At 47.1% G+C, this 27,236-nt stretch overlaps 1 protein-coding gene, 1 long non-coding RNA gene and 1 other non-coding gene across 5 annotated transcripts in view; 1 reads left to right on the forward strand and 2 right to left on the reverse strand.

The window, feature by feature from the left end:
- Window positions 1-27,236, forward strand: part of INTS3 (integrator complex subunit 3) — a 49,160-nt gene that overhangs the window by 8,007 nt on the left and 13,917 nt on the right. For both annotated transcript variants that reach the window (XM_031653019.1, XM_031653020.1), the window contains exons 2-13: window positions 5,090-5,173; window positions 5,724-5,807; window positions 11,268-11,381; window positions 11,590-11,674; window positions 13,321-13,387; window positions 15,737-15,881; window positions 16,917-17,046; window positions 19,289-19,386; window positions 23,499-23,690; window positions 25,424-25,511; window positions 26,199-26,278; window positions 26,712-26,803. In XM_031653019.1, the coding sequence (XP_031508879.1) occupies window positions 5,090-5,173; window positions 5,724-5,807; window positions 11,268-11,381; window positions 11,590-11,674; window positions 13,321-13,387; window positions 15,737-15,881; window positions 16,917-17,046; window positions 19,289-19,386; window positions 23,499-23,690; window positions 25,424-25,511; window positions 26,199-26,278; window positions 26,712-26,803 (1,259 nt within the window). The remainder of the gene's footprint in view (window positions 1-5,089; window positions 5,174-5,723; window positions 5,808-11,267; window positions 11,382-11,589; window positions 11,675-13,320; window positions 13,388-15,736; window positions 15,882-16,916; window positions 17,047-19,288; window positions 19,387-23,498; window positions 23,691-25,423; window positions 25,512-26,198; window positions 26,279-26,711; window positions 26,804-27,236) is intronic.
- LOC103876129 lies at window positions 15,625-16,814 on the reverse strand. 2 transcript variants are annotated; one of them, XR_635222.4, is made up of 3 exons: window positions 16,699-16,786; window positions 15,968-15,995; window positions 15,742-15,833 (listed from the first exon to the last, which is right to left on the reverse strand). It is a non-coding gene; the product is annotated as an uncharacterized LOC103876129 (long non-coding RNA). The 2 variants fall into 2 exon arrangements; XR_635223.3 differs by lacking the exon at window positions 15,968-15,995 and having other exon boundaries at window positions 15,625-15,833; window positions 16,699-16,814.
- LOC116272488 lies at window positions 18,770-18,873 on the reverse strand. The gene has a single exon (XR_004181162.1). It is a non-coding gene; the product is annotated as a small nucleolar RNA U13 (small nucleolar RNA).

A 27,236-nucleotide genomic window follows, 5' to 3' on the forward strand; every position in this document is an offset into this window, starting at 1 on the left:
TGCATCTGCAACCTCCTGGGCTCAAATGATCCACCCACTTCAGCCTCCCAAGTAGCTTGGACTAGAGGTACGCCACCACACCCAGCTAATTGTTAAACATTTTTTTTGTAGAGACAGCATCTTCACTATGTTGCCCAGGCTGGTTTTGAAATCCTGTCTTCAAGTGATTCCTCCCCACCTTGGCCTCCCAAAGCGCTGAGATTACAGGCATGAGCCACCATGCCTGGCTGCAGATTGAATAGATTCTAATTTAACTGATGCTGTATGCTAGGTGTTTTCACATGTCATTTTGTTTAACCCTTACAGCAACCTTGTGATAGAGGCATTATCTCTGTTTTGAGGGGTTTTGAGTGGCTAAATTACCCAAGATTAGCCTAAGGCTGGCAAGTGGTAGAGGGTTCTTTCTATGTTATGCTTCCTGTCAGTTTGCTTATTAGCTAGCCGCTGTTTGATTTTGCTTGCCTTTCCTCTCCATTGATTCAGCAGAGATTTTTCCCTTTGATAGGAAAGAATATCTAGAATTTTAGAATGCTATGCCACTCCTTGTTCACCATCTCCTTCTCCTCTCAAACCGTTAACCTAGGCTGTGTACAGGGCTTCCCCCAGATCTCCTAGTAAGAACAATCTGAACCTAGCAGCTGGATGTGGTTGATTCCCCAGTTCTTGATAACTATCTTGGGTAGAGAGGGATGATTTTTGAGACAGGGCCTCGCTTCGTCACCCAGGCTGGAGTTCAGTGGTGCAATCATGGTTTATTACAACCTACAGCTCTTGGGCTCAAGTGATCCTCCTGCCTCAGCCTCCCAAGTAGCTGGGACTACAGGTGCACACGACCATGCCTGGCTGATTTATTTAGTTTTTGTAGAGATGGTGCGGGGGATCTCATTCTGTTCCCCAGGCTAGTCTTGAACTCCTGGCCTCAAGTGATCTACCTGCCTCGGCCTCCCAAAGTAGTGGGATTACAGGCATGAGCCACTGTGCCCGGCAAGTGGGATAAGATTTAAAAACAGAGGAAGCCCAGCCAGAGGGTTTTCCTTCCCTCCCCTTATCATATAGGAGATGGACTAGGTAATACTGGATCTCAGAGCTTGTGGGAGAGGTAGGCTGTGAGAGTCATAGCTCAGCTTTCATGTGACCTCACAGCTCCTTTTCACAAGTACACAGGTGCTTTTTATTCAGGCTGAGCTACCAATCTGACCTAATTTGGGGCATAGTCAGACCTGATATTAAGTTGTAATAAGTGGCTTGGGGCTTATTTTAGCTTGAAGTTTTGTAGCTGTGGCAGCTACAAACACTTGCCTTGCCTTACCACTCAGTTCTACCCTGTGCCACCTTATGCTCTTACACAGGATAGACATAGGCAACCTGAGGATAATGGTAAAGGAGAAGCATGATTGTCTTTCATTCTTTTTTTTTTTTTTTGAGACGGAGTCTCGCTCTGTCACCCAGGCTGGAGTGCAGTGGCGAAATCTTGGCTCACTGCAACCTCTGCCTCCCAGATTCAAGCGATTCTCCTGCCTCAGCCTCCCGAGTAGCTGGGATTACAGGCGCATGCCACCACACCCAGCTAATTTTTGTATTTGTAGTAGAGACAGGGTTTCAACATGTTGGTCAGGCTGGTCTTGAACTCCTAACCTCATGATCCACCCACCCTCTGCCTCCCAAAGTGCTGGGATTACAGGCATGAGCTACCGCGCCCAGCCCAGTTGTCTTTCATTCTTCTTCTTCTTTTTTTTTTTTTTAATTTTTTTTTTTTTTTTTTTTTTGAGACGGAGTCTGGCTCTGTCGCCCAGGCTGGAGTACAGTGGCCGGATCTCAGCTCACTGCAAGCTCCGCCTCCCAGGTTAACGCCATTCTCCTGCCTCAGCCTCCCAAGTAGCTGGGACTACAGGCGCCCGCCACCTCGCCCGGCTAATTTTTTGTATTTTTTAGTAGAGATGGGGTTTCACTGGGTTAGCCAGGATGGTCTCGATCTCCTGACCTCATGATCCACCCGTCTCGGCCTCCCAAAGTGCTGGGATTACAGGCTTGAGCCACCGCGCCCGGCCTTTTTTTTTTTTAATTTTTTGAGACGGAGTCCCCTCTGTTGCCCAGGCTAGAGTGCAGTGTCACAATCTCCACTCACTGCAAGCTTTGCCTCCCAGGTTCACGCCATTCTCCTGCCTCAGCCTCCTGAGTAGCTGGGACTACAGGCACCCGCCACCACACCCTGCTAATTTTTTTGTATTTTCAGTAGAGACGGGATTTCACCGTGTTCACCAGGATGGTCTTGATCTCCTGACCTCGTGATCCGCCCACCTCGGCCTCCCAAAGTGCTGGGATTACAGGCATGAGCCACTGCGCCCGGCCGTCTTTCATTCTTAAACCTCTATCCTATTATCCATCTTTGTCAGTTCCTCAAAATGATGCAATAGAACCACTTCTCAATAAGATACGTGGTGATGACCTCTAAGATCAGATAGAAGTAAACCAGCCTTCCTTTGTCCTCCTTTTGCCAGAATAATTATCATTGGAAATTGGTTTTCCTTAAACAGTTTTTGTGTTAATCCTCAAGATAAAGTTTTAAAAGGACTCAGGAAATAGTTTAGGTGGTGATAATGGAGAGGTTCATTGACTTACGAGATACATTTTGTCAGTATCTTACCAATACTGCTTCTTCTGAACAGGGACCCATGACTAAGGTTCCCTTAGAATGTTGACCCCATGCCATGGTGGAGTTGAAACCAGAATGACTATTGGGTAGGCTTTAATGCAGCTATTTCCATCCTTGTTTAGAGACCCTGGTAGGTTTTTGGGTTTTTTTTTTTTTTTTTTTTTTTTTTTGACAGAGTCTCTCTCTGTAGCCCAGACTGGAGTGCAGAGGTGCAATCTCGGCTTACTGCAACTTCCGACTCCCAGATTCAAGCGATTCTTCTGCCTCAGCCTCCCAAGAAGCTGGGACTACAGGCTTGCGCCACCACACCTGGCTAGTTTTTGTATTTTTAGCAGAGATGGGGTTTTGCCATGTTGGCCAGGCTGGTCTCAAATTCCTGACCTCAAGTGATCCTCCCACCTCAGCCTCCCAAAGTGCTGGGATTACAGACATGAGCCACTGTGCCCAGCCCCTGGTAGGTTTTAGTTTGGCCTTTGGTGCTCTATTTTTCTTTCCTTACACTCTCATTGGTTTTTAAGTTTGTTTTTAACATTTTGAGGGGACGTTTCAAGTATAAAAAAGTAGAATAGTAAAATCTTCATGTAGCCATCACTCTGCTTCAGTACTTAACAGTAGATAGCAATCTTCTTTTATCTTCTTTCAGCTACCTCTATTACTTTGAAGCAAATCTAAGATACACAGTTTTATCTGTAAACATTTTATATAAAGTCTATAAGAAAAGGACTTTTTAAAAACATAATCATAGTATTTATATCATAACTAAAAACATTAACAATAATGTTCTCTTGCCCAGGCTGGAGTGCAGCAGTACCATCATAGCTCACTGCAGCCTTGCCCTCCTGGGCTCAAGCGATCCTCCCATCTCAGCCTCCTGAGTAGCTGGGACCACAGGCATGCAAAACCATGCTCAGCTAATTTTTTTCTTATTTATGGAGGTGGGGTCTCCCTATATTGCCCAGGCTGGTCTCGAACTCCTGGGCTCAAGCAGTCCTCCTGCCTCCCAAAGTGATGGGATTGCAGGCATGAGCCACCACGCCCGGCTGGAGTTTTGCTCTTGTTGCACAGGCTGGAGTGCAGTGATGTGATCTCGGCTCACCTCAACCTCTGCCTCCCGGGTTCAAGCAATTCTCCTGCCTCAGCCTTCCGAGTAGCTGGGATTACAGGCATGTGCTACCATGAGGATATAACTGTAAATATAAATATGCCCAGCTAATTTTTATATTTTCAGTAGAGACGGGGTTTCTCCATATTGGTCAGGCTGGTCTCGAACTCCCCACCTCTGGTGATCCAGCCCCCTCAGCCTCCCAAAGTGCTGGGATTACAGGTGTGAACCACCGCACCCAGCTAATTTTTGTATTTTTTGTAGAGATAGGGTTTTACCATGTTGGCCAGGCTGGTCTTGACAAGACTCCTGAACTCGGGTGATCCGCCCACCTCAGCCTCCCAAAGTGCTGGGATTACAGGTGTGAGCCACTGCATCTGGCCTGACCTAAGTCCCTTTTATTTTATTTTTATTTTTTAATTTATTATTATTATTTTTTTGAGACTCTTGCTCTGTCACTCAGGCTGGAGTGCAGTTGCACGATGTCTGCTCACTGCAACCTCTGCCTCCCGAGTTCAAGCAGTTCTCCTGCCTCAGCTTCCTCCTCCTGAGTAGCTGGGATTATAGGCGCATGCCACCGTGCCCAGCTACTTTTTTGTATTCTTAGTAGAGACGGAGTTTCACCGTGTTGGTCAGGCTGGTCTTGAACTCCTGACCTTGTGATTCACACATCTCGGCCTCCCAAAGTGCTGGGATTGCAGGTGTGAGCCACCATGCCTGGCCTATTTTATTTTTTTGAGACAGGGTCTCGGTCTGTCACCCAGGCTGGAGTGCAGTGGCACGATCTCTGCTCACTGCAGCCTCTGCCTCCCGGGTTCCAGCATTTCTCCTGCCTCAGCCTCCCAGGTACCTGGGATTACAGACACGTGCCACTGCGCCCAGCTAATTTTTGTATTTTCATGTAATACAATGTAATGCCTATGTAAGTAGAATGCTGTCCCTGCAGCCACTGCTGCTGCTGTTCAGTAGAGACAGGGTTTCACCATGTTGGCCAGGCTGGTCTCGAACTCCTGACCTCAGGTGATCTGCCCCCCTCAGTCTCCTAAAGTGCTAGGATTACAGGCGTGAGCCACCACCCCTGGGCCTAAGTCTCTTAATATATAGGTTTCCCTCACTTTTTTTCTTGTGATTTATGTGTTAAAAAAATGAGGTCACCTGTTACAGTTTCCACATTTTAGATTTTGCTGGTTATATCCTCATGGTGACTTTATTAGTAAACTGGCAGTTACATCAACGGGCATAATCAGGTTTGAATTGTTAAACTTTTAGGGGCCCAGAAGTACTTCGTAAGTGGTGTTACGGCACACTGTTCATTTTTTCTCACCCCTTCCCAGAGATTGGAAAGGTGTATGAGCATTGTGACATCGATGACTGCTGGTGTCTCCGAGAGAGAAGCCAATGATGCCCTCAATGCCTATGTAAGTAGAATGCTATCCCTGCAGCCACTGCTGCTGCTGTGAAAGTCTTGAAACATGGTCAAAAAGATGGGAAGACTAAGTGGTTGGGGGTAGGGGACTGAAGTTCATCAAGTCTTGGCTCCCTGAATCAAATTTCTCAATTCTTCTCTCTTACTGTGGGAGCCTATCTCTTGGAGACTTGGGCATCTTTCAGTATAGCTTTTTATTTTTATAGCAATGTGGTCTCGCTATGTTGCCCAGGCTGGAATGCAGTGATTATTCACAGGCATGATTATAATGCACTATAGCCTTGAACTCCTGGGCTCAAGCAATCCTTCTGCCTCAGCCTCTGGAGTAGCTGGGACCACAGGTGTGCACCACCACACCTGTTGTCCTTATCTCTCTTCTTTTTTAAAAAATCTCTTTTAAGAGGAGGCAATCATCAGATTTAAAAGTTGATTATTCTCCTTTGCATCTTCCTTAGGAGTCCCATGTTTTCTGGGAGAAACTGAGTTTGAGAACTTACTGCCCTTGAGTGACAACTAGTTTGTTTTCCTTTCTCATATTCCAGGTGTGCAAAGGCCTCCCCCAGCATGAAGAAATCTGCCTAGGTCTGTTTACTCTCATCCTTACTGAACCTGCCCAAGCCCAGAAGGTAAGGCACCCTGCTCTGGACCCATAAACCCTCCTCATATATGATCCAGGATATGGTGGAACTTACAGTTTAACTGGGGTAGTATGAGACTCTTTGACCAGAGCTGGATCACCTTGTTCTCTAAATATAGTTATAAGTCCCTTTTTACTCAGTGAATTTGTCATCCTCTGATTAAAGTCCCCTCTCTCTCTCCAGATTCTGAAGCTAAATGGCAGTCATGAAGGTGGAAAAACACATAGAGTTTTAAATTTTAAATTTATGAGGCAAGGCTAAAAGTGTTGGGATTTAATCCAGGGAATAGAAGAGAACAATTGTAACCAAGTCCATGAGAGTTCTTATTCAGAAGAGCATGGCCTGTAGTTTGCAGATTCTGCCATTGGCAGGTGAATAGAAAACAGGCTTAAATTTTTAGTAGGTAGGATTTAGATGAGACAGCTTAATGTTACATGATTGATACAGTAAATAATATAGTGGTTAGGAGAACACTGGAATATACTGGAGTCAGACTTTCTGAGGAATATTATATGAAAACTAGTTTGGGGTTCTTCACAAACTGAAGAGTCCCCTTTATGTGGAATGGTTCAGGTAGGTTCCCTCCTTGAGGTGAGGGACTAGGCAGGGTGATCTCTTTGAATTCTGTTCTTTTTATTTATTTTGAGATGAAGTATTGCTCTGTTGCTCAGGGTGGAGTGCAGTGGCCTGATCTCGGCCCACTGCAACCTCTGCCTCTCAGGTTCAAGCGATTCTCCTGCCTCAGCCTCCCGAGTAGCTAGGATTACAGGCGCATGCCACCATGCCCAGCTAATTTTTGTATTTTTAGTAGATACGGGGTTTCGCCATGTTGGCCAGGCTAATCTCGAACTCCTGACTTTAGATGATCCACCCACCTCGCCCTCTTAAAGTGCTGGGATTACAGATGTGAGCCACCACACCCGGCCTGTTGTTTTTAAAATAAAGTAGCAAAATTCTGTCTTTTGCCTCTCCAAATTTCCCCTATCTAGCAACGCTATGTCCTTTGAGTCTTGGTATAATGAGTTAAGGTATGTGTCTGTTATCTGGCATTAACTATATGACACTAAGAAGAGCTTGGAATGGGGGAATTAATATTTCATTGGTTCTTCTCTGAATAAAGGTGATGTAGAGGGAAACAAACATACTCAGTGCCCAGCATTCTATTAGACTCTATCCAGACAAGATCTCATTTGATCCTCTCACAAAACCATATGAAGTTGGTGGCTCTATCTCCTCCTAACCACTCCCAGTTTACCTGTGAGGTAACTTGGAGGTCAGAGATGATGTCGTTTGTTCAAGGGGAACCAAAGGAAAATCATTTCCGGGGATAAGAGCAGGATGCTCATGGTTCCTTGGCATAGCTGCTTGAATTAATGCCAAGGGAAGGATTTATGGGCATGGGAACCTGATCTGTTTGTACTTCTAATGCCAACTAGAATAGGGTCTGGGGTGAGGGTGGGCAGTGAGGCAGCAAGTATTCAGAAATCCTTGGTTTCCCAGGAGAGCCAAGGCCATTCTGGGCTGGGACCTTGTCGAATTAAATTGCTGTTTCATTTTTGTACTGAATTTATCATCAAGATCCTTGAAGACAAATGAATGTTTCCAGTTGAGTGGTGTTAAAGAGTGATATGATCCAGTCCAGCCCATCCATTTTAAAGAAATTGTTGGCAAAGATGAGAGTGGATGGGTTGGAGTTAAAGTTTAACTACCTCTTGTGTGGGTTTTTAAATCTTTGTGTGTGTGTGTGTGTCTGTGTGCACCCATCATTGACTATATGTGAGTTTTTATAAATACCATTCAAATTCCATTTAGTCATCTCAGTGCAGGCAAGGCTGGAAAGTTTTGTTTGTTTGTTTCAGGTGATCTGGACCAACCTGGGTAAATCAGTAAACCTAAGTGAAGGGGGCAGAGTATGTGTGGTATTTCTAGCTCTTTGCCTGGCCTATCAGTAAGAGGCCGCTGGGTTTTGCAATGTAAATGCAAGAGACTAGAGTATCTCCTCTTCTATTTGCCCTATAACAGCAAGAGACTAGAGTATCTCCTCTTCTTTTTGCCCTATAACAGCCCCATGCGGGAGGCCCAGGCCCTCTGGGGAAGTGAAGCATTTGCCTTGGGTCTCATAGCTGGTTGACACCTTCACTAGCATTCATGTTCACATGCTAAAAGTTTCCAGGTAAATCCCCTACCTGTGAGCCTTTCTGGGCCAAGCCTGCAGGTCAGGACTCTTCAGACAAAGGCAGTAAAGACAGAATTAGGAGGACACAGTTGTAGGCGGGTGAGGAACTATCAAGTAGTGACTCATTCAGAGACCTTGAGCCAGGTCAGAGCATGATGGAAGAATTAGTGACGTATCTCCCTAGAGCTTTGATCCTTCTCCCTAAAAGAGTGATTATTTTGTAAAAATACTTCTGTCCTACAGAAGTTTTAGGTGGGAGTTACTGATGAGGACTGATTGTAATGCATCATTTTAGGCTTCAGCTTAAAGCAACGGGACTGCTTTCTAAGGATTTATATTTGGGGTTAATTCTGCCTTTGGAACAGAAACCTCAGGATGGATTTGAGATTTAGTTGTTCTTGAATCTCTATGGACCAAGATGGGATGTGGATATGGTGAAGTAGTGGAAACTGAGTCTTGAACAAATAGAGTCCTGCTATAGGGAAGCATGAGCTGAGGAACTGGCAGGCAGGTTCAAGGAGTTAGGGCCAACTCTCTGGGACTTAGTGGGTGGGATTAGGATGGATTGAACAGGTGAACAAGAGAATTCAGTTAAGGAGAAAGCAGGTCAGCACTGGGAAATAATAGAGGATGCATGGGGTGGATTTTGTCTCACTTGTACCTTCTTGATTTGCATCAGCCCTGTTGGCAGCTCTTAGGAATGTTTATATCCTTTGAGTTTATTTTCTATTTGGTGTCTGAACTAAACAGCTGGGAGCAGGCCTGGCTGGGGAACTGGCAAGGAGGGAGGCTAAGGTAGAGTCCTAAGCTGTGCAGGTGCTGGCAGTCCGTAGATAAAGGTAATGGGAAAGGGTCTAATGTCAAGGTCTGTCTTCATCAAAGGGTCAAGGACTCAGGCGCAGGCAGCCCTTGGTCCAGGTATTTCTCCCAGCAGGCAGCTCTAGAAAGAAGCTTGGGGATTACAGGCATGAGCCACTGCGCCCGGCTACCTGGGGCAAATAACTTTTAAGCTCTCCATGCCTATTTCCTCATCTGTAAAAGTAATAATTATAATAAGTAGTACCTATTTTAAAAGGTTGTTGGCCAGGCACGGTGGCTCACGCCTGTAATCCCAGCACTTTGGGAGGCCAAGGCGGGCGGATCATGAGGTCAGGAGATCGAGACCATCCTGACTAACACAGTGAAATCCTGTCTCTGCTAAAAATACAAAAATTAGCTGGGTGTGGTCGCGGGCACCTGTAGTCCCAGCTACTCAGGAGGCTAAGACAGGAGAATGGCATGAACCTGGGAGGCCAAGATTGCGCCACTGCACTCCAGCCTGGGTGACGAGCAAGACTCCATCTCAAAAAAAAAAAAAAAGGTTGTTACGTATATCAAATGCAGTTATATATATATATAAAAAATTATTATTGTTGATGCCATCCTTGCTGTATTATTGCCTGCTATAGTATAACAACATCCTTGCTCTATTTTTTTTTTTTTTTTGAGACGGTCTCCTTTTGTCACCCAGGCTGGAGTGCAATGGTGTGATCTTGGCTCACTGCAACCTCCACCTCCTGGGTTCAAGTGATTCTCCTGCCTCAGCCTCAGTTGTAGGTGGGACTACAGGCACATGTGACCACACCCAGCTAATTTTTGTATTTTTAGTGGAGATGGAGTTTCACCGTGTTGGCCAGGGTGGTCTTGAACTCCTGACCTCAGGTGATCCACCCGCCTCGGCCTCCCAAATAGTGCTGGGATTACAGGTATGAGCCACCGTATCCAGCCCTTGCTATACTATATTATTATTATTGTTGATGCCATCCTTGCTACTGGTCTTCAGAGGTTGTGGGAAGCTACCTGCCTAATTTCTACTCTTTCTGATGAGACCCTGACAGGATAGAACTCAGCAGGCTAAGGAAGTTGCTATTGAGGCCCCCTAAGGTATTCCTCCAAGAGTCTGGTCTCACAATAGAGACAGAGTGAAGGAGAAAAAAAAAAAAACAAAACAAAAAAAACTAAGGGGAAGGGAAGCAATAATCTCACAGAAGAAATTAGCACGCCCTCCCTTACCTCTCCCAGGATTTGGTGTGCTGAAGCACCTCTCCTTTTTCAATACGTGGCAGAAGGAAAGGGCATCACAGAGAAAAGAATGAAGATATTTAGTTCAACTGGGTATGGTGACTCGTGCTTGTAATTCCAGCTGCTCAGGAGGCCGAGGCGGGAAAATCACTTGAGGCCAAGAGTTTCAGCCTAGGAACATAGTGAGACCTTGCCTCTAAAAAAAAAAAAACAGTTTTAAAAATTAGCTGGGCGTGTTGGTGCATGCCTGTAGTACCAGCTACTCAGAAGTTCGAAGCTGCAATGAGCTACGATCGTGCCACTGCACTCCAGCCCAGGCAACAGAGTAAGACCCCAAGTATAAAAAAACTAAAAATTCAAAAAAATTTCAGTTTTGGTTCTGTCCTTAACTGTCTAGGGCCCTGCCCTGGATCTTCTTCCCTTACTGTTCCCTTTACTGTATCTGGCTGGGTCAGTACTGGTCTAAAAACCTCTTTAGGATCCTTTCTGGCTTGTTCAGCCAAACCCATTTTGCAGTGACCTTTTACTTACTGGCAGATGAAAAGCAGATGGCCTCCACCTGGTTTTGCTCAGCCTGTGGCATCAAACAGTATGACACTTCCTAAGAGGGGAAGTAGGGGGACAAGGATAGTACTAGGAGCCTTGCCCAGCAAGCTCTTCTTTTTTTTTTTTTTCAAGACAGTTTCGCTCTGTTGCCCAGGCTGGAGTGCGGTGGCGCGATCTCGGCTCACTGCAAGCTCCGCCTCCCAGGTTCATGCCATTCTCCTGCCTCAGCCTCCCGAGTAGTTGGGACTACAGGCGCCTGCCACCGCACCCGGCTAATTTTTTGTGTTTTTAGTAGAGATGGGGTTTCACCGTGTTAGCCAGGATGGTCTCGATCTCCTGACCTCGTGATCCATCCATCTTGGCCTCCCAAAGTGCTGGGACTGCAGGCGTGAGCCACCGCACCCAGCTGCCCAGCAGGCTTTTCTACCTCATTAAAGGATAACCAGTACCTTTTCCCCACTCTGTGTGACAGAACAAGGGATGGATTGGGAATACAGGACCCCTATGGAAAGAAAGTGTCCAGAATGGAAAGTATTTCATTGCTACTTGGTGCCTTACTGGTGTTATTTAAGTTTAAGGGATTAGAGGGCAAGGGGGCCACTGTGGGTGGGGTTAAGGACCTTATCCTCAGCTTGCTGGCTGATCACAAACTTTACTTCTCACAGTGTTACCGGGACTTGGCTCTGGTGAGTCGTGATGGCATGAATATTGTCCTGAATAAAATCAACCAGATACTTATGGAGAAGTACCTGAAGCTGCAGGATACCTGCCGTACTCAGGTAAGGCCAGAAAGAAAAGACAGGATCCAGCTCAAAGAGAGAGGATGGATCTTCTCTCTGTCAGGAGTGGGAAAGAGGAATCAGGGCTAACACACCCCTATCGTTGTATGTCTAAATTGTAATGTGCTCCTTTCAGTTGTAATTGAATTAGTTCCCTTCTCAAACTCACAGGTGCTGCTCTTCATCTGTTTTTCCCTCTTTCCTTTAGTTGGTGTGGTTGGTACGGGAACTGGTGAAGAGTGGGGTTCTGGGAGCCGATGGTGTTTGTATGACGTTTATGAAGCAGATTGCAGGTGAGTTTGATGGCAGGAGCATAAAGAAGAAAGGAGGAGAGCCCAGAGACTAAATAGAGACAATGGAGAATGATTAAGTGCCAAAGGGATGGAATTTCTGGATTGCTTAGACTGTTTCTTTCTGATACAGACATCTTCTGGCCACATATGTTGTATAAATAAATTGACTGAAAAATCATGGGGGGGCCTTTTAAAGCAGTAAGTCTTGCCTCATTTTCTTTCCTACTAAACCCGGGGCTTGACAGACTATTTGGCCTATTTTAGCCAGTCTTCACTCTGAGATTTTATAGCATTTCAGAGCAGGAAGAAATAGGGAGAGAAGTGAGGGCAAATAAATTTGTTCCCAAGTCCCTGTGCTTTCAGAAACCTAGACATCTTCCCTGGCTCCACCCCTATGATCTGAATGCTTGCTCCCTAATAATTAGGCCCTTTACTGGGGCCAGAATGAGGACAAACTATGTCACAGAACAGACCCTGACATTTAGGTTTTATTCTCATCTTGGCGTTGGTGACATCTGTCTGAGCCACCGCATATTCAAGCGACTACTCCCAAGATTGCATGTGTTTGTTTAAAAGTGACCTGCTACTACCTCACCATTAGCCCATTGGGGCTTGCTTCCTCTTTAAAATTTTATGTAACACTGATGCTCCTGTTTTGATGTGTATGAACCTTAATCTATGTCATGTGTGACTTTGTGAACATTGAATTTTTTAATTGGGACCTGGGGCAAGGCATAGTTTTGGCTATTTTTATCCTCTTTCCTGGCCTCTTCCCTGTTTGGCACTCCCAGCCCCCACTTCTTATCCCAAGACTGGTCTGGCATTGCTGTATGTTAATTCTGCCCCAGGAAGTTTCATAGCAAGCACTGTTACCTGGAAAGACTGTTACCTGGAAATAAGAAACTCTTGGCCTGTTGGGGGCCTGAGTGCAGGACTCAGGACATCCAGTTGCTAGACTGCAGCTGTTGTCAGCCACCTGTACCTCTCAGGCCCTCTCTGAGATATCATCCTTTCTTTCCAACTGTGGGCTTCTTATATCTACTTGTCAGACATTCATTTTCTTTTTTTTTTTTTTTTTTGAGATGGAGTCTGGCTCTGTAGCCCAGGCTAGAGTGCAGTGGCCGGATCTCAGCTCACTGCAAGCTCCGCCTCCTGGGTTCACGCCATTCTCCGGCCTCAGCCTCCCGAGTAGCTGGGACTACAGGCGCCCGCCACCTCGCCCGGCTAGTTTTTTGTATTTCTTAGTAGAGACGGGGTTGCAGCGTGTTAGCCAGGATAGTCTCGATCTCCTGACCTCGTGATCCACCCGTCTCGGCCTCCCAAAGTGCTGGGATTACAGGCTTGAGCCACCGCGCCCGGCCTGGACATTCATTTTCAAGGGCCAAAATGTTCCCACTCCAACTCACAATCTGTGGAAAAGCAGCAGCTCTGGTTTCTAGAAAAATTCAGAACCTTCCCTTTTCTTCTTTCCGGAGGCAAAGGGTGAAACTTTAAAGCCTGACAGAACAGAAGGCAGTTTATCTCAGCACTAAGAACAGCAGTGATGGGATGGCAGTCAGGGTGAACCAGCAGAATGGGTGAAGAGATGTATTGGATTGGCTGAGTTGCTAATCAGAGCTATTCTTTTTTTCTCCTTTTGAAATAAGGTGGAGACGTTACAGCCAAAAATATCTGGTTGGCAGAAAGTGTTCTGGATATCCTGACAGAGCAAAGGTAGAGTCCACCATGAAGGGTGGGGTACAGGCCAGATAATGGCCGTTAGGAGTGTGAGTGTGGGAAATGGGGATGAAAGGATTGTGTGGCCCATGAACACCTTAAGTCAGAGAGGGGGAGGCAAGGAGAGGGAGAGACAAGTGTATTGTTGGCAAGTGAAGAAATTAATGCCCAAGGAATGAAGGAATGGGAAAGAGGTCTTTGCCAAAATATCGCATAGCCCAGAAAAACTGGCTCCATCTGATAAGGGTTTATTTTTGATCCAGACCTCCTTGGAATGTTTATCTTAGGGGAAAGCTGGGGAGGAATGAGCTCAGCAGAGTTGGGCCAGGCAAACACCCACGCCTGGCAGGTATCCTTGTCTCCCCTCCAAGCTTCTCCATCGAACCCATGCTCTTTTTGAAGTGGCACAGGGGGCAATTGGTGTGAGCAGGTAATAGAGATTAGTGAATCCTGCTGGAGTCTGCATATGGGGTTTGGAGGCTCCAGTGGTAGAGAGTGCATCAGGGGGTACATACTGGACTTTCTGGCTGATTCTTTCCCTTATCCATCAAAATAAAAGGCCAGAAATTTTATGAGGGCTCTTCCACCTCTGAACTTGTTTGGAGGTGAGGCTTTCCCCTTGGTTTCAGTCTTCCTCTTGCTTGACTTCTGAGTCTCTTTTCTGATTGAGGACACCATAGCAGTCGAATGATTGAGAGGGCTAATAGTGTCCATACTATCTGTAGTTCCGAAGAATGGACCTCCTCCCAACGTTCACCCTTGCGAAAGAGATGGCCGTGTGCTGTGCTCTGCTCAGGTCTGAGAGCCCTGCCCTATCTGCTGTGCAGTGCCACCTAGTGCTCTCGGCACGGGTGTGCGGCCACATCTGGGCCTGGAGCCACTTCTGTTATTGGTGCCATTGCAGTAGCACGTTAGATCCTAACAGTCTCTTACCAGATCTCTGCTTTTCCTAGGTCTTTGTTCCTTTTTACTGTCCTGGGTCAGGGGGCCTTTCAACTCTTTCTTTCTCTTTATTATGCCATTCCAGGATTCAGGTAATTTCATTACCTTTGCTAGCAATCTTTCTAAAAAGTGATTTTTCTTATTTTGTTCCTGGTGCCAAATACCTCCTATCCCCATACCTTAAAGCTGAATTTTCTGTACAGGCATCAGATGACAGCCAGATAACTGCCCTGTTTTCTACCCTCCAAAAAACTTAACATCTTTTGGTGAAAGTCAATACCTAGAAATTTAAAAGTGTGTCCTCTCCTACACCCTCCTCCTCACTCCCTTCCAAATGTTTCTAGGGCTGTGGAGTTAAAAGGTAGCAGGTAGGGGAGGAAACCTTCCCCAGTAACCTTGGCTAGTGCACCCATTCTGTGAAAAGAAAAGGCCACAGAGTATTTTAATTAGGTGGCTTGAGTAGTTTTCCGGAATCAGGATGTGGCCTGCTTGGACTAATTAAACGTCATGTCATCTTCCTCCAGTTCCCTGCCTTCCAGCAGGGGTGCCAAAACCATTACAAATTGTTTGCTGGGAGGAGATAGCATCTCAATTTTGTCACTTAGAGACAGGATTAGAGTTTTAGGAATATCCCCACTGTGTCTTTCTCTCTACTCCTTTTAAAGCAACTGGGAACAAACCTTTCATTACCCCCTTTTTCCTCAGGGATATTCTGAAACTCATGAGCAGACGAGTTTGCCACCCAAAATCGGGTTCTTTTTTTCAGGTTGTGATTTAGGACAGGTGACTCATTGTGTGGGAGTGGGGACTCATTGTGTGTCGGTGACTAGATAGAGCCAGGGAAAGGTTTGTGGCATGGTGAGCTGCTAATGATCAGCAGACTGAGCTAGCACAGTACGTTCTCAAAACTCCAGGTCCTGAAAGGGTCTTGGCAATCCCCACATGTTCTTGCATCACACTTAAGAACCGCTGACTTAGGGACACTTACCCAGCTTTTCCCCATAGTCTGACCTGGGTAGATACTGTGGCTTAATTCTGTCCCTAGTACCTCACATGTTGCTTGGCGCCTGATAGGCACTCAGTAAATGTTTGAATGAATGAGTCAACAAAGAGAGTTATTTTCTTGGAAGCTAAGTAGTTAGGTGGTAAAAAGAGATTGCTTTTATTTGGCAGTTACCTTTTAGGCACTTGTAAGAGAAAATTAGGAAGTTGTCCGTAGCTTAGCCAGTTGTTAGTCCAAGATAGATACTAGCTTGAGTGAGCAAGCAAAAAATCAAAGCATCTACTCCTAGTGTCAAATCATCAGTTATTTCTGAGGCACTGTAGCCAAACCCAGGAAGGGTGAATTGGGAGGGTGAATAGTTCTAGACAGAGCATAGGAGCCAGTGTGTTTCTTCCCTGCAGGGAGTGGGTCCTGAAGAGCAGCATCCTCATTGCCATGGCTGTTTACACGTACCTCCGCCTCATCGTGGACCACCATGGGACTGCCCAGCTCCAGGCCCTGCGACAGAAGGAAGTGGACTTCTGCATCTCACTGCTTCGGGAACGGGTGAGGGAACAGGACAAAAATAATGTGGGGAAGTGAGACTCAGGCTGAGATACCTCTGGAGGTTTATGCAGTGAAGTCAGAAATACCTTGTTAGAGACGAAGGTGCGTCAAGATCTGGTGTTTTCCATCATTTGTCAACAGATGAGGGTAGAAAGGAGGGGGAGTTAGTGTAGAATAGCCCTAATTCCTAGAAATGCTACCCGTTAAGCTGGCATCCTTGGGATTTCCCTGGTCAGCTTCAAGGATACTGTTGCACACCACAGAGATAAGCTGTCCTTGTGTGCCTGCCATGACACGGCCCCCACCTACTCTCCTGGGTAATTCCCATGGTCTAGTGAGATTATGAACTGTCCTCTATCAGACCTCCCATGTGGCAATTAAAATTTTTTTTTACTTTATATTTTTGTAGATACTGGACCTTGCTTTGTTGCCCAGGCTGGTCTTGAACTCCTGGCCTCAAGTGATCCTCCCGCCTCAGCCTCCCAAAGTGTTGGGATTATAGGCGTGAGCCACTGTGCCCAGCCTAAAATTAATGTTAGATGAAACGTTAAAATTCACTTCTCTAGTTGCATTAGCTACATGTTGCTAATGGGTTTCATTTAGACTACACAGATACAGACATTTCTACCACAGAATTGGACCCACAGAATTAGATACTGCAGAATTTTGTTAGACAAAATGAGTTTGAGGTTAGGGTTTCTGCCAGTCCCATCCTTTTGAAACTTTAGTCGTCCTTGAACTGGATTGAAACAGTTCTGGGTGGAGAGGGAGGTAGATTAATGTAAAAGCCAGCAGGGCTTCAGCACTTCCCGCTAACCTCTCATTCTTGATATCAGTCCCCAGCTTCCAGCTTCCAGCTCTCTTCCCCTGAACAGCTAGGAGCCAATCCTTTGGTTCCAGAAGAAATCCTATAGTCTCTTTAACCCTCTTTCCTTCCCTCCCTAGAACATGTTGTTCCTTTGTCCTCCCTCCAGCAGGTAAACAATCCATGTTTTTATTCTCTTTCCTGTCCCCCACTTCCTCTTCCTTATCAAGTTCATGGAATGTCTGATGATTGGTCGGGATCTCGTAAGACTGCTTCAGAATGTTGCTAGGATACCAGAATTTGAACTGCTTTGGAAAGATATTATCCATAATCCTCAGGCCTTGAGTCCTCAGTTCACAGGTAAGTAGGGTCTTAGGCATCCTGTCCTTGACAGCTGGGAGTTCAATGTATATGTCTTGCTTGAATCAAGAAGGTAGAGGTTGGTGGGTAGGACAGTTTTTGGCGATCAGATTTTAGGAAGCTTGGGACAGGGCAAGCTTTGCCAAGTACAACTGGGAATGGTAGAGGTACAGAACAATTCATGTAGTTCCTAGACAGCCCCTACTTGGCAGACTCCAGCTGCCACATTACTACGAAGAAAAAAGAGAGACAGAGAACGGTAGTCCTCCTCCCCTCTTCCTGGCAGCTCCTTGGCTCAGGAGGTGAGCCAGTGGCCAGTGTTCAGCTTCACAGAGTCTAGCAGGGGAGTCAGAGGTCAACTCGTGAGACTGAGTCAGTAGAGGCCTGGAATTAATCCTATAAGAGAAGGCCCCTCCCTGGGAACAGTCTTGCCTCGAATTCCAAGTATCTAGCTTGGGCAAAATCCACTTTGGAGGAGGGAGTCTCCGTGTGCCTCCCCCGACAAAGTCCTTTTTATATCCCTTTCCCTTTCCCAGGGTCCTGCTACGGTCTGAACAATAACTGTACAGCTTTGCTCCCCACACCACCTCAACACACATGTGCTTGTGATCGTGCACACACCCCTTCCCCTCCTACACACACACACACACACACACACACACACACACACACACGGAAGGCAGTTGTCCAGGACCTGGGAAGTCAGGAAAGAGAGGAAAGTGCTGGAAATTGTAGTACTCTTATATTGAACATCTATTTCATTGCTTTTAAGTACCTCCTCTGTGTTAGACAAACACGTATTACCTCATTTAATCTTTGGACAGCCCTACAAGTATTTTAGTTTCTACATTTATACATAAACTGAGGTTTGAGGCCAGGCATGGTGGCTCACGCCTGTAATCCCACCACCTTCGGAGGCCGAGGCAGGTGGATCACAAGGTCAAGAGATCAAGACCATTCTGGGCAACATGGTGAAACCCTGTCTCTACTAAAAATACAAAAATTAGCTGGACATGGTGGCACATGCCTGTATTCCCAGCTACTTGGGAGGCTGAGGCAAGAGAATCGCTTGAACCCAGGAGGCGCAGGTTGCAGATCGTGCCACTGCACTCCAGCGTGGCGACAGAGTGAGACTCCATCGCCACCCCCCCGAAAAAAAGAAAAGAAACCGAGGTTTAAGGAGATTAAGTAATTTGCCCAAGGCTATACAGCGGGTAGGTTAGGTGACAGAGGCAGGATTTTGATCCAAGTCTTTTTTTTTTTTTTTTTTTTTTTTTTTTTTTGAGATGGAGTCTCGCTGTGTCACTCAGGCTGGAGTGCAATGGCATGATCTCAGCTCACTGCAACCTCCGCCTCCTGGGTTCAAGTGATTCTCCCACCTCAGCCTCCCAAGTAGCTGGGATTACAGGCACCTGCCATCATGCCCAGGTAAATGTTGTATTTTTGTAGAGATGGAGTTTCACCATGTTGGCCAAGCTGGTCTTGAACTCCTGACCTCAAGCGATCCACTCGCCTTGGCCTCCCAAAGTGCTGGGATTACAGGCATGAGCCACCGCACCCGGCCTCTTTTTTGTTTTTTTAAGATGGGGTGTCACTATGTTGCCAAGGCTGGTCTTGAACTCATAGGCTCAAGGGATCCACCTGCCTCGGCCTCCCAAGGTGCTAAGATTACAGGTGTGAGCCACCGGTATGCCTGACCTTTTAAATTATTTTTGTTCTCTCATGTCAGGCAGGTAATGTGAGGACATGGTAACAAGGTTTGAGGGAGGCACATGTCACGCATGAATGTGAAAAACCAATAATCATGCTTATGAGCTATGGTAGGATCTGGATCCACATGTTTCTGACTCCAGGGCTTATGCTCATGCCACAGATAACATTGATTCCAGGACCCAAGGATGGGATCATCAGGAGCAGGAAGAGCAGCTGGGGTTTCCCATATTTTCCCCTTAACTTTCCCATCTGTTGCCAGTGGGAATCATGTGGGTAGGAGGCTCTGGAAGACCAGCAGAAGACAGGAAGTAATATAGCTGGGTCCTGGGGATAGTGGTTGGTTGGAGCAGAACACGTAAGTGCTGGTTGGAATCCCCACCTGTGCTTGACCTCCCTTGGTCTTGTCTTGGAATTTCTCCGTGAGCAAGACTACTGGCCATCAGTACCTGGGCCCAGGTTCCCAACCTGCCTTTCATTCTTTCTGGTCCTCAGGCTTCCTCTTTTCTCTTCCCTTCCACATTTGATTCAGGTATCCTACAGCTTCTTCAGTCAAGAACATCCCGAAAATTCCTAGCATGTCGTCTAACCCCAGACATGGAGACTAAACTCCTCTTCATGACATCCCGGGTAAGCTAAGGTGTTGCAGCAAGAGAAGAGGTCACACGCTGGTTGGGCTTTGCTTTGGTCTGTGGAGCTGTTACCGTTGTTTACTAACCAGTAGAATGGTAGCTAAATAATCGTACCTGATCTGCCTGGCTACTGGCTTCCTTGTCCTTTATTCATTCTATGCCTACACATTGAGCACGGTGCTAAGGATTGGGGATACACTGTCGAATAAGAGAGATACAGGTCCAGCTCTCGTGAAGCTTTTAGTTTATCTAAAGTGGTCACTAAACCAATAATTATGTAGAAATACTAGTACCATTTACAAGTGTGAAATGTTCTATAAAGGGGAGAGTGAAAGTGTTCATGTTAAGAAACCCACAATTGCTCCAGGAGAACCATGAAGTCTCAGGAAAAGAGTTATGTATCTTTCCAAACTTGACTGAATAATGGCAGAATTACTTGAGCATGTTAAAGATGCAGCTTCCTGGATCCCACTGTCCCAGATAATTTGATTGAGGAATCTGTGGGGGTTTTTTGTTTTTGTTTGTTTGTTTGTTTGTGTTTTGAGACGGGATTTTGCTCTTGTTGCCCAGGCTGGAGTGCAGTGGCGCGATCTCAGCTCACTGCAGCCTCCGCCTCTTGGGTTCAAGCAATTCTTCTGCCTCAACCTCCCGAGTAGCTGGGATTACAGGCATGCACCACACTTTGCGAATTTTGTATTTTTAGTACAGAAGGGATTTTTCTGTTGGTCAGGCTGGTCTCGAACTCCTGACCTCAGGTGATCCACCTGCCTCAGCCTCCCAAAGTGCTGGGATTACAGTGAGCCACTGCACTCAGCCAGAGTCTGTTTTTAGCAGACTTCCCAGGCCATTCCTCTGCGGCCAGTCTGGCTGTCGAGAATTACTTTCCTAATCAGCTTTCCCAAGTCACCCAGACTAATTGTCGAGGTCTGTGTTGTACTATGTGGTAGCCACCAGCCATGTGTTGCCATTTAAATTTAAGTTAGCCTTCAGGACTAGGTATGGTAAACATTCTTGGCCAGGCGCCGTGGGTCATACCTGTAATCCCAGCACTTTGGGAGGCCAAGGTGGGCAGATCACTTGAGATCAGGAGTTCGGGACCAGCCTGGCCAACATGGTGAAACCCCATCTCTACTAAAAATACAAACATTTTACTGGGTGTGGTGGCACACGCCTGTAATCCCAGCTACTCGGGAGGCTGAGGCAGGAGAATCACTTAAACCCGGGAGGCAGAGGTTGCAGTGAGCCAAGATCGCACCACTGCACTTCAGCCTGGGCGACAGAGTGAAACGCTGTCACAAAAAAAAAAAAAATTAAGTTAGTTAAAATGAGTTAAAATTAAAAACCCACAGCTGGGCGCCATGGCTCACGCCTACAATCCTAGCACTTTGGGAGGCCGAGGCTGGTGGGAACACTTTAGGTCAGGAGTTCAAGACTAGCCTGGGCAACATGGTGAAACCCTGTCTCTACAAAAAATACAAAAATTAGCCAGGTGTGGTGGTGGCTACTCAGGAGGCTGAGGCAGGAGAGTCACTTGAACCCAGACCCAGGAGGCAGAGGTTACAGTGAGCTGAGATCGTGCCACTCCACTCCAGCCTGGGCAACAGTGAGATTCCATCTCAAACAAACAACAAAAAAAAAAATTCAGAGCCTGGTGCAGTGGCATGTGCCTGTAATCCCAGCTTCTCAGGAGGCTGAGGTGGGAGGATTGCTTGAACCCAGGAGTTAGAGACCAGCCTGGCTCAAGCAATCCTCCCATCAATGAGACCCTGTCTCTTAAAAAATAATAATTTGGGCCGCGCACGGTGGATCATGCTTGTAATCCCAGCACTTTGGGAGACCAAGGCAGGCGTATCACGAGGTCAGGAGATGGAGATGATCCTGGCTAACACGGTGAAACCCCGTCTCTACTAAATACAAAAAATTAGCTGGGCATGGTAGCGGGCACCTGTAGTCCCAGATACTCGGGAGGCTGAGGCAGGAGAATGGCGTGAACCCGGGAGACGGAGCTTGCAGTGAGCTGAGATCACGCCACTGCACTCCAGCGTGGGCAACAGAGCAAGACTCCATCTCAAAATAATAATAATAATAATAATAATAATAATAATAATAATTCGGGCCGAGTGTGGTGGCTCACACCTGTAATCTCAGCACTTTGGGAGGCCAAGGTGTGTGGATCACTTGAGGTCGGGAATTCGAGACCAGCCTGACCAACATGGTGAAACCCTGTCTCTACTAAAAATACAAAAATCAGCTGGGCATGGTTGTGTATGCCTGCAATCCCAACTACTTGGGAGGCTGAGGCAGGAGAATCACTTGAACCTGGGAGGTGGAGGTTATAGTGAACCGAGATCGCTCCTTTGCACTCCAGCTTGGGCAACAAGAGTGAAACTCTGTCTCAAAAAAATTAAATAAATAATAATAATAATTTGATATCTCAGTTACAATAGCTGCATTTCATGTGCACAATAGCAACCATCATTGCCGAAAGTTCTGTTGGATGGTGTTGATCTAGAAGTATCTTTTTGTTTGCTTTTTTTACCTTTTTGCTCTATCTTGGTTGATTTCTTCTGACAGATGGGAGAATATAAGAAGAGGGAAACCAGATCCTTTTCCTTATTTAGTGTTATTATTTGTGATCACTTAGGGTCTGTTTGAGGAAAAACTTTCCACAAGAAGGTTTGGAGAGTCTAGGCTTTGGATAATGGTCCTGTTAGGTCAGCACCAGGAAATTCTCAGTTGATGTTGAGTGGTGAACAGGCCCAGCTCTTACTCTTGAAGAACATTTCTTGCTGTTCACCAGTGGCTCAAGAAAATGAGAAAAGATTAGGCCGGGCGCGGTGACTCAAGCCTGTAATCCCAGCACTTTGGGAGGCCGAGACGGGCGGATCACGAGGTCAGGAGATCGAGACCATCCTGGCTAACACGGTGAAACCCCGTCTCTACTAAAAATACAAGAAAATTAGCCGGGCGAGGTGGTGGGCACCTGTAGTCCCAGCTACTCGGGAGGCTGAGGCAGGAGAATGGCGTGAACCCCGGGGGGGCGGAGCTTGCAGTGAACCGAGATCGCGCCACTGCACTCCAGCCTGGGGCACAGAGCAAGACTCCCTCTCAAAAAAAAAAAGAAAATGAGAAAAGATTATACTTCCTTTTTTTTTTTTTTTTTTTTTTTTTTTTGAGACGGAGTCTCACTCTGTCACCCATGCTGGAGTGCAGTGGCATGATCTCGGCTCACTGCAAGCTCCACCTCCCAGGTTCACACCATTCTCCTGCCTCAGCCTCCTGAGTAGCTGGGACTACAGGCACCCGCCACCATGCTCGGCTGATTTTTTTGTATTTTTAGTAGAGACGGGGTTTCACCATGTTAGCCAGGATGGTCTCGAGCTCCTGACCTCGTGATCCGCCCACCTCAGCCTCCCAAAGTGCTGGGATTACAGGCATGAGCCACCGTGCCCAGCAAGATTATACTTCTGACTGGAGAGTTGGTGACTAGTACAAGGAGTAAAGAGCCAAAAAATGGACTGAAGTTGCAGTTGGGGGTAGATGTAGCCTGAGGTAGGTGGCAAAAATGACTATAACACTAGCATGCAGTGCAGGCTAGAAATTTTCAGCTTTTTTTTTTTTTTTTTTTTTTTTGAGACGGAGTTTCGCTCTTTTTGCCCAGGCTGGAGTGCAATGGCGCCATCTCAGCTCACCCCAACCTCCGCCTCCCGGGTTCAAGCGATTCTCCTGCCTCAGCCTCTCGAGTAGCTGGGATTACAGGCATGCGCCACCATGCCTGGCTAATTTTTTTTGTATTTTTAGTAGAGACGGGGTTTCTCTATCTTGATCAGGCTGGTCTTGAACTCCTGACCTCAGGCGATCCACCCGCCTCGGCCTCCCAAAAGTGCTGGGATTACAGGCATGAGCCACCGTGCCTGGCACAGCTTTTTTTTTCAAATCAAGAAGTTCTCCTAAAAGAGAGGAGACTTACGACACAATATGAGCTAATGAATAAGTTGTGGGAAGAAATGGAGGTCTAGGGCAAACCTAGAGTTAAGTGGTGCTTGTTTTCCTCTGTCCAGGGACCCACACTGTCTTCTAAGTTCTTTTTCTTGCTTCCGCTTTCCCCAGGTGCGATTTGGTCAACAAAAGCGATACCAAGATTGGTTCCAGCGCCAGTACCTGTCAACTCCAGATAGTCAGTCTCTGCGCTGTGACCTCATTCGCTACATCTGTGGGGTAGTGCACCCTTCTAATGAAGTACTGAGTTCAGATATCTTGCCCCGGTGGGCCATCATTGGTTGGCTCCTGACAACGTGCACGGTGAGGGCAAAAGATACTGGGTGGTGAAGGGTGCCTCCTCCATGGTTTTCCCATATTTCCATTCTTCTTCCTGACTCCAGGGCCACTTGACCCCTAAGGGCCCTTCTTTCACTCTGGTCCTCCAGAGTATCTCAGCCTTCTGCCTCACTTCCCTTTGTGTCTCTAGAAATTTACTTACACTCATTATTTTCCATCTGGGTTTGAGATTGAACAGGTTCATCTCCCCCATTACTGCCAACCCCCAAAAGCCTGGGTTTCTGGAGCATCCCTGCCTTTTTCATTTTTGCTTCCAGAAACCATATACAGCTATTCCTCTTAACTGTTTCTTTCTCAGATTCAGAGCTTGTATTCTTTAGACCCTCACCGCCATGCCTTTTTGGCTTCAGCTTTGTCTAGTTCCCTTCTGTAAATGCAGCAAGTCTGCAGTGGAGGCATTTCCTTCCAAGTGTTTTCCTCTCTGTGCCTAGGGTGGGAAACTATCCATTCTCTGGCATCTGGCTGCTCCCTGACCTCTTCCAACAGGGCTCCTCCTCCCCCGTTTGACTAGGTCCTTGGAATGTGCTGATTCAGATATGACAACAGGCTCTTCCTGGAGAGGTGGGGGTCTCTTCTTCAGGAATGTGCCTGGAGAGCCCAGCAAGGGCAGCTGAGGGGTGCTAGTCTGACTGTTGCCTCAGCTCAGGGGTGATGAGTGAACTTCTGAGTCCAAGCATTCTCCCTTACGGAAATCAGAGATATGAACTGCTGGCTTTATTAAGAACCCAGGCCTGCTGAGCACGGTGGCTCACGCCTGTATTCCCAGCACTTTGGGAGGTTGAGGCGGGCAGATTGTTGAGCTCAGGAGTTTGAGACCAGCCTGGGCAACATGGCAAGACCCCCGTCTCTACAAAAAAATACAAAAATTAGCCAGGTGTGGTGGTGTGCACCTGTAGTCCCAGGCTGAGGTGAAAGGACCGCTTGAACCTGGGAGGTGGAGGTTGCAGTGAGCTGAGATCCTGCCACTGCACTCCAGCCTGGGTGACAGAGTCAGACCCTGTCTCAACAACAAAAAGAAAAGAACCCAGGCCTGGCCAGGCATGGTGACTCACGCCTGTAATCCCAACACTTTGGGAGGCTGAGGCGGCAGGATCACTTGAGCCTAGGAGTTCAAGACCAGCCTGGGCAACATGGCAAAACCCATCTCCACCAAAATAAAACAAAAAGCCAGGCATGGTGGTGTGCTCCTGTAGTCCCAGATACCCGGGAGGCTGAGGTTGGGAGGATCACCCGAGCCTAACAGGTCAAGGCTGCAGTGAGCCGTGATCATGCCACTGCACTCCAGCCTGGGTGACATGGCAGGACCCTCATCTCTACAAAAAAATACAAAAATGAGCCAGGTGAGGTGGTGCGTGCCTATAGTCCCAGGCTGAGGTGAGGATCTCTTGAGCCTGGGCGGTGGAGGTTGCAGTGAGCTGAGATCGTGCCACTGCACTACAGCCTGGGCAACAGAGCAAGACCTTGTCTGGAAAAAAAAAGGTTGGGGGGTACCTGGCCCAATCCCTGTCCTCTTGGTTAAGACCACAGAGTATTCACCCATACACAACACAAGGCAGGTGAGCGTTCCACCTGTTTCACTAGGAACTGAATTTCATAGATGGAACAGCCAAGTGGGCCTTGGACTCTGTCTTGGGACTCTGAAATGGAGGGAGGTGATTGATGAAACTAGCCCTCTGTTTCTCTCCTCTCTTTTCCAGTCAAATGTCGCTGCCTCCAATGCCAAACTGGCTTTGTTTTACGACTGGCTGTTCTTTAGTCCAGACAAGGATAGCATTATGAACATAGGTATGTGACCAAGACCAGGCGGCTCCACTTCCCCACCACCCTAAGCCCCACTGCCTTGTCTTAGTGATAGCAGTCATAAATCTCAGGGCACCATGGAGTAGAGGCAGCTTATCTGGGAGCAGCTCTGTTGTTCTTCATCAGTTTTCCCTTGACCTAGAAAGAATTGCTTTGATAAGGCTAAGCCATCACCGTACCTCCTCCCCGCAGCCTGATGCATGGTCTTCAGGAGGGGAGGGCCTGGGCAAAGGAAAAGGCTGTACCATGTCCTGCTTTTCCTCTCCTATTACTTCCCTTCTCCAAGCTGAATGCTGGGAACAAGAAGGGAAATGAGGACTACAAGCTGTTTCGGGGGCTGTCAGCTCTTGGGTCTGCTCAGTGGGAATGGGGGGAATAGACATAGCACTTCCCAGAGCCATTCATGTATACTGACATGCCATTTTATGGAGACAGAAACAGGCTGACTTTAGCCTGGCGTGGTGGCGCGCACCTGTAATTCCAGCTGCTGGGGAGGTTGAGGCACGAGATTCACTTGAACCTGGGAGGCGGAGGCTTCAGTGAGCCGAGATTGTACCACTGCACTCCAGCCTGGGTGACAGAGCAAGACTCTGTCTCAAAAAAAAAAAAAAAAAAAAAAGAAAAAAAAGAGACTGACTGATGTGAGGGGCTCTTTAATTTCACATCCTCCAGAACCAGCCATCCTGGTTATGCACCACTCCATGAAGCCCCACCCAGCCATCACTGCCACACTCTTGGACTTCATGTGCCGCGTAAGTGTTAGAGCTCTCTTTTCTCCCCATGCCTGGATGAGCAGAATTAAGTGTATCTCCCCGATCTCCCAGTGCATGCGTCTTCTCAGTATGCCTTGACTGAGAGCAGAAGTGGTCATAGGTCCTATCCCCCAAGTTAATAAATGCTTCCCTTCCATATTCCACTGTCTGCAGTTGCATCTTCCATTTTCTGTGGGGTTGCTCAATCACAGAGATGGTGACTTAAGGTAGAATCTAGTTTCCTTGGGGAGCAGCCAGGTCCAGTAAGAATTTCTCATTGAGTGGCCTGGAATGGTCAGGAAGTCCAGTTCTCTCTGCAGCCATTCTCCCCAGTGTCTCCTGATCAAAACCAAAGCAGCTTTTCAGATCTAATTCAGCAGAACTCTCTGGATGGAGTCCTGTGCTCATTTTTCCCCTCCTTCTTCCCTTCCAGATCATTCCCAACTTCTATCCACCATTGGAAGGCCACGTGCGGCAGGGTGTCTTTTCCTCTCTCAACCACATTGTGGAGAAGCGAGTCTTGGCGTAAGGAATTTGGTGGGGGAAGGAGGTTGTTTTCCCATTTTTCATTAGGTCCAGGCATATCCAAATGTTGCCATAGCACTGCTGGCCCTTTTCTCTGACAGGTGTAAAAAGTATTGGCTCTACCTCAGACTGCTGGGCATATGTCTTCCTGGCTCTTAGAGGAATTTCTCTACTGCCATCGTATTACAAAGGTCTTCAAATGCCTTCATCTTCCCTGTTGACCCCCTTCAGGGATCTGAGTATGGTCCAGTTATAATGATTGGGCTTAGACCTATCTCAGCTCCATGTTGAGTTAGCAATGAGAAGCTCTGGCCGAACACAGTGACTCACGCCTGTAATCCCAGTAGTTTGGGAGGCCAAGGCAGGCAGATCACCTGAGGTTAGGAATTTGAGACCTGCATGGCCAACATGGTGAAACCCCGTGTCTACTAAA

Source organism: Papio anubis, chromosome 1 (assembly GCF_008728515.1).
Source record: "Papio anubis isolate 15944 chromosome 1, Panubis1.0, whole genome shotgun sequence".
In the NCBI taxonomy this organism is placed as follows: domain Eukaryota; kingdom Metazoa; phylum Chordata; class Mammalia; order Primates; family Cercopithecidae; genus Papio; species Papio anubis.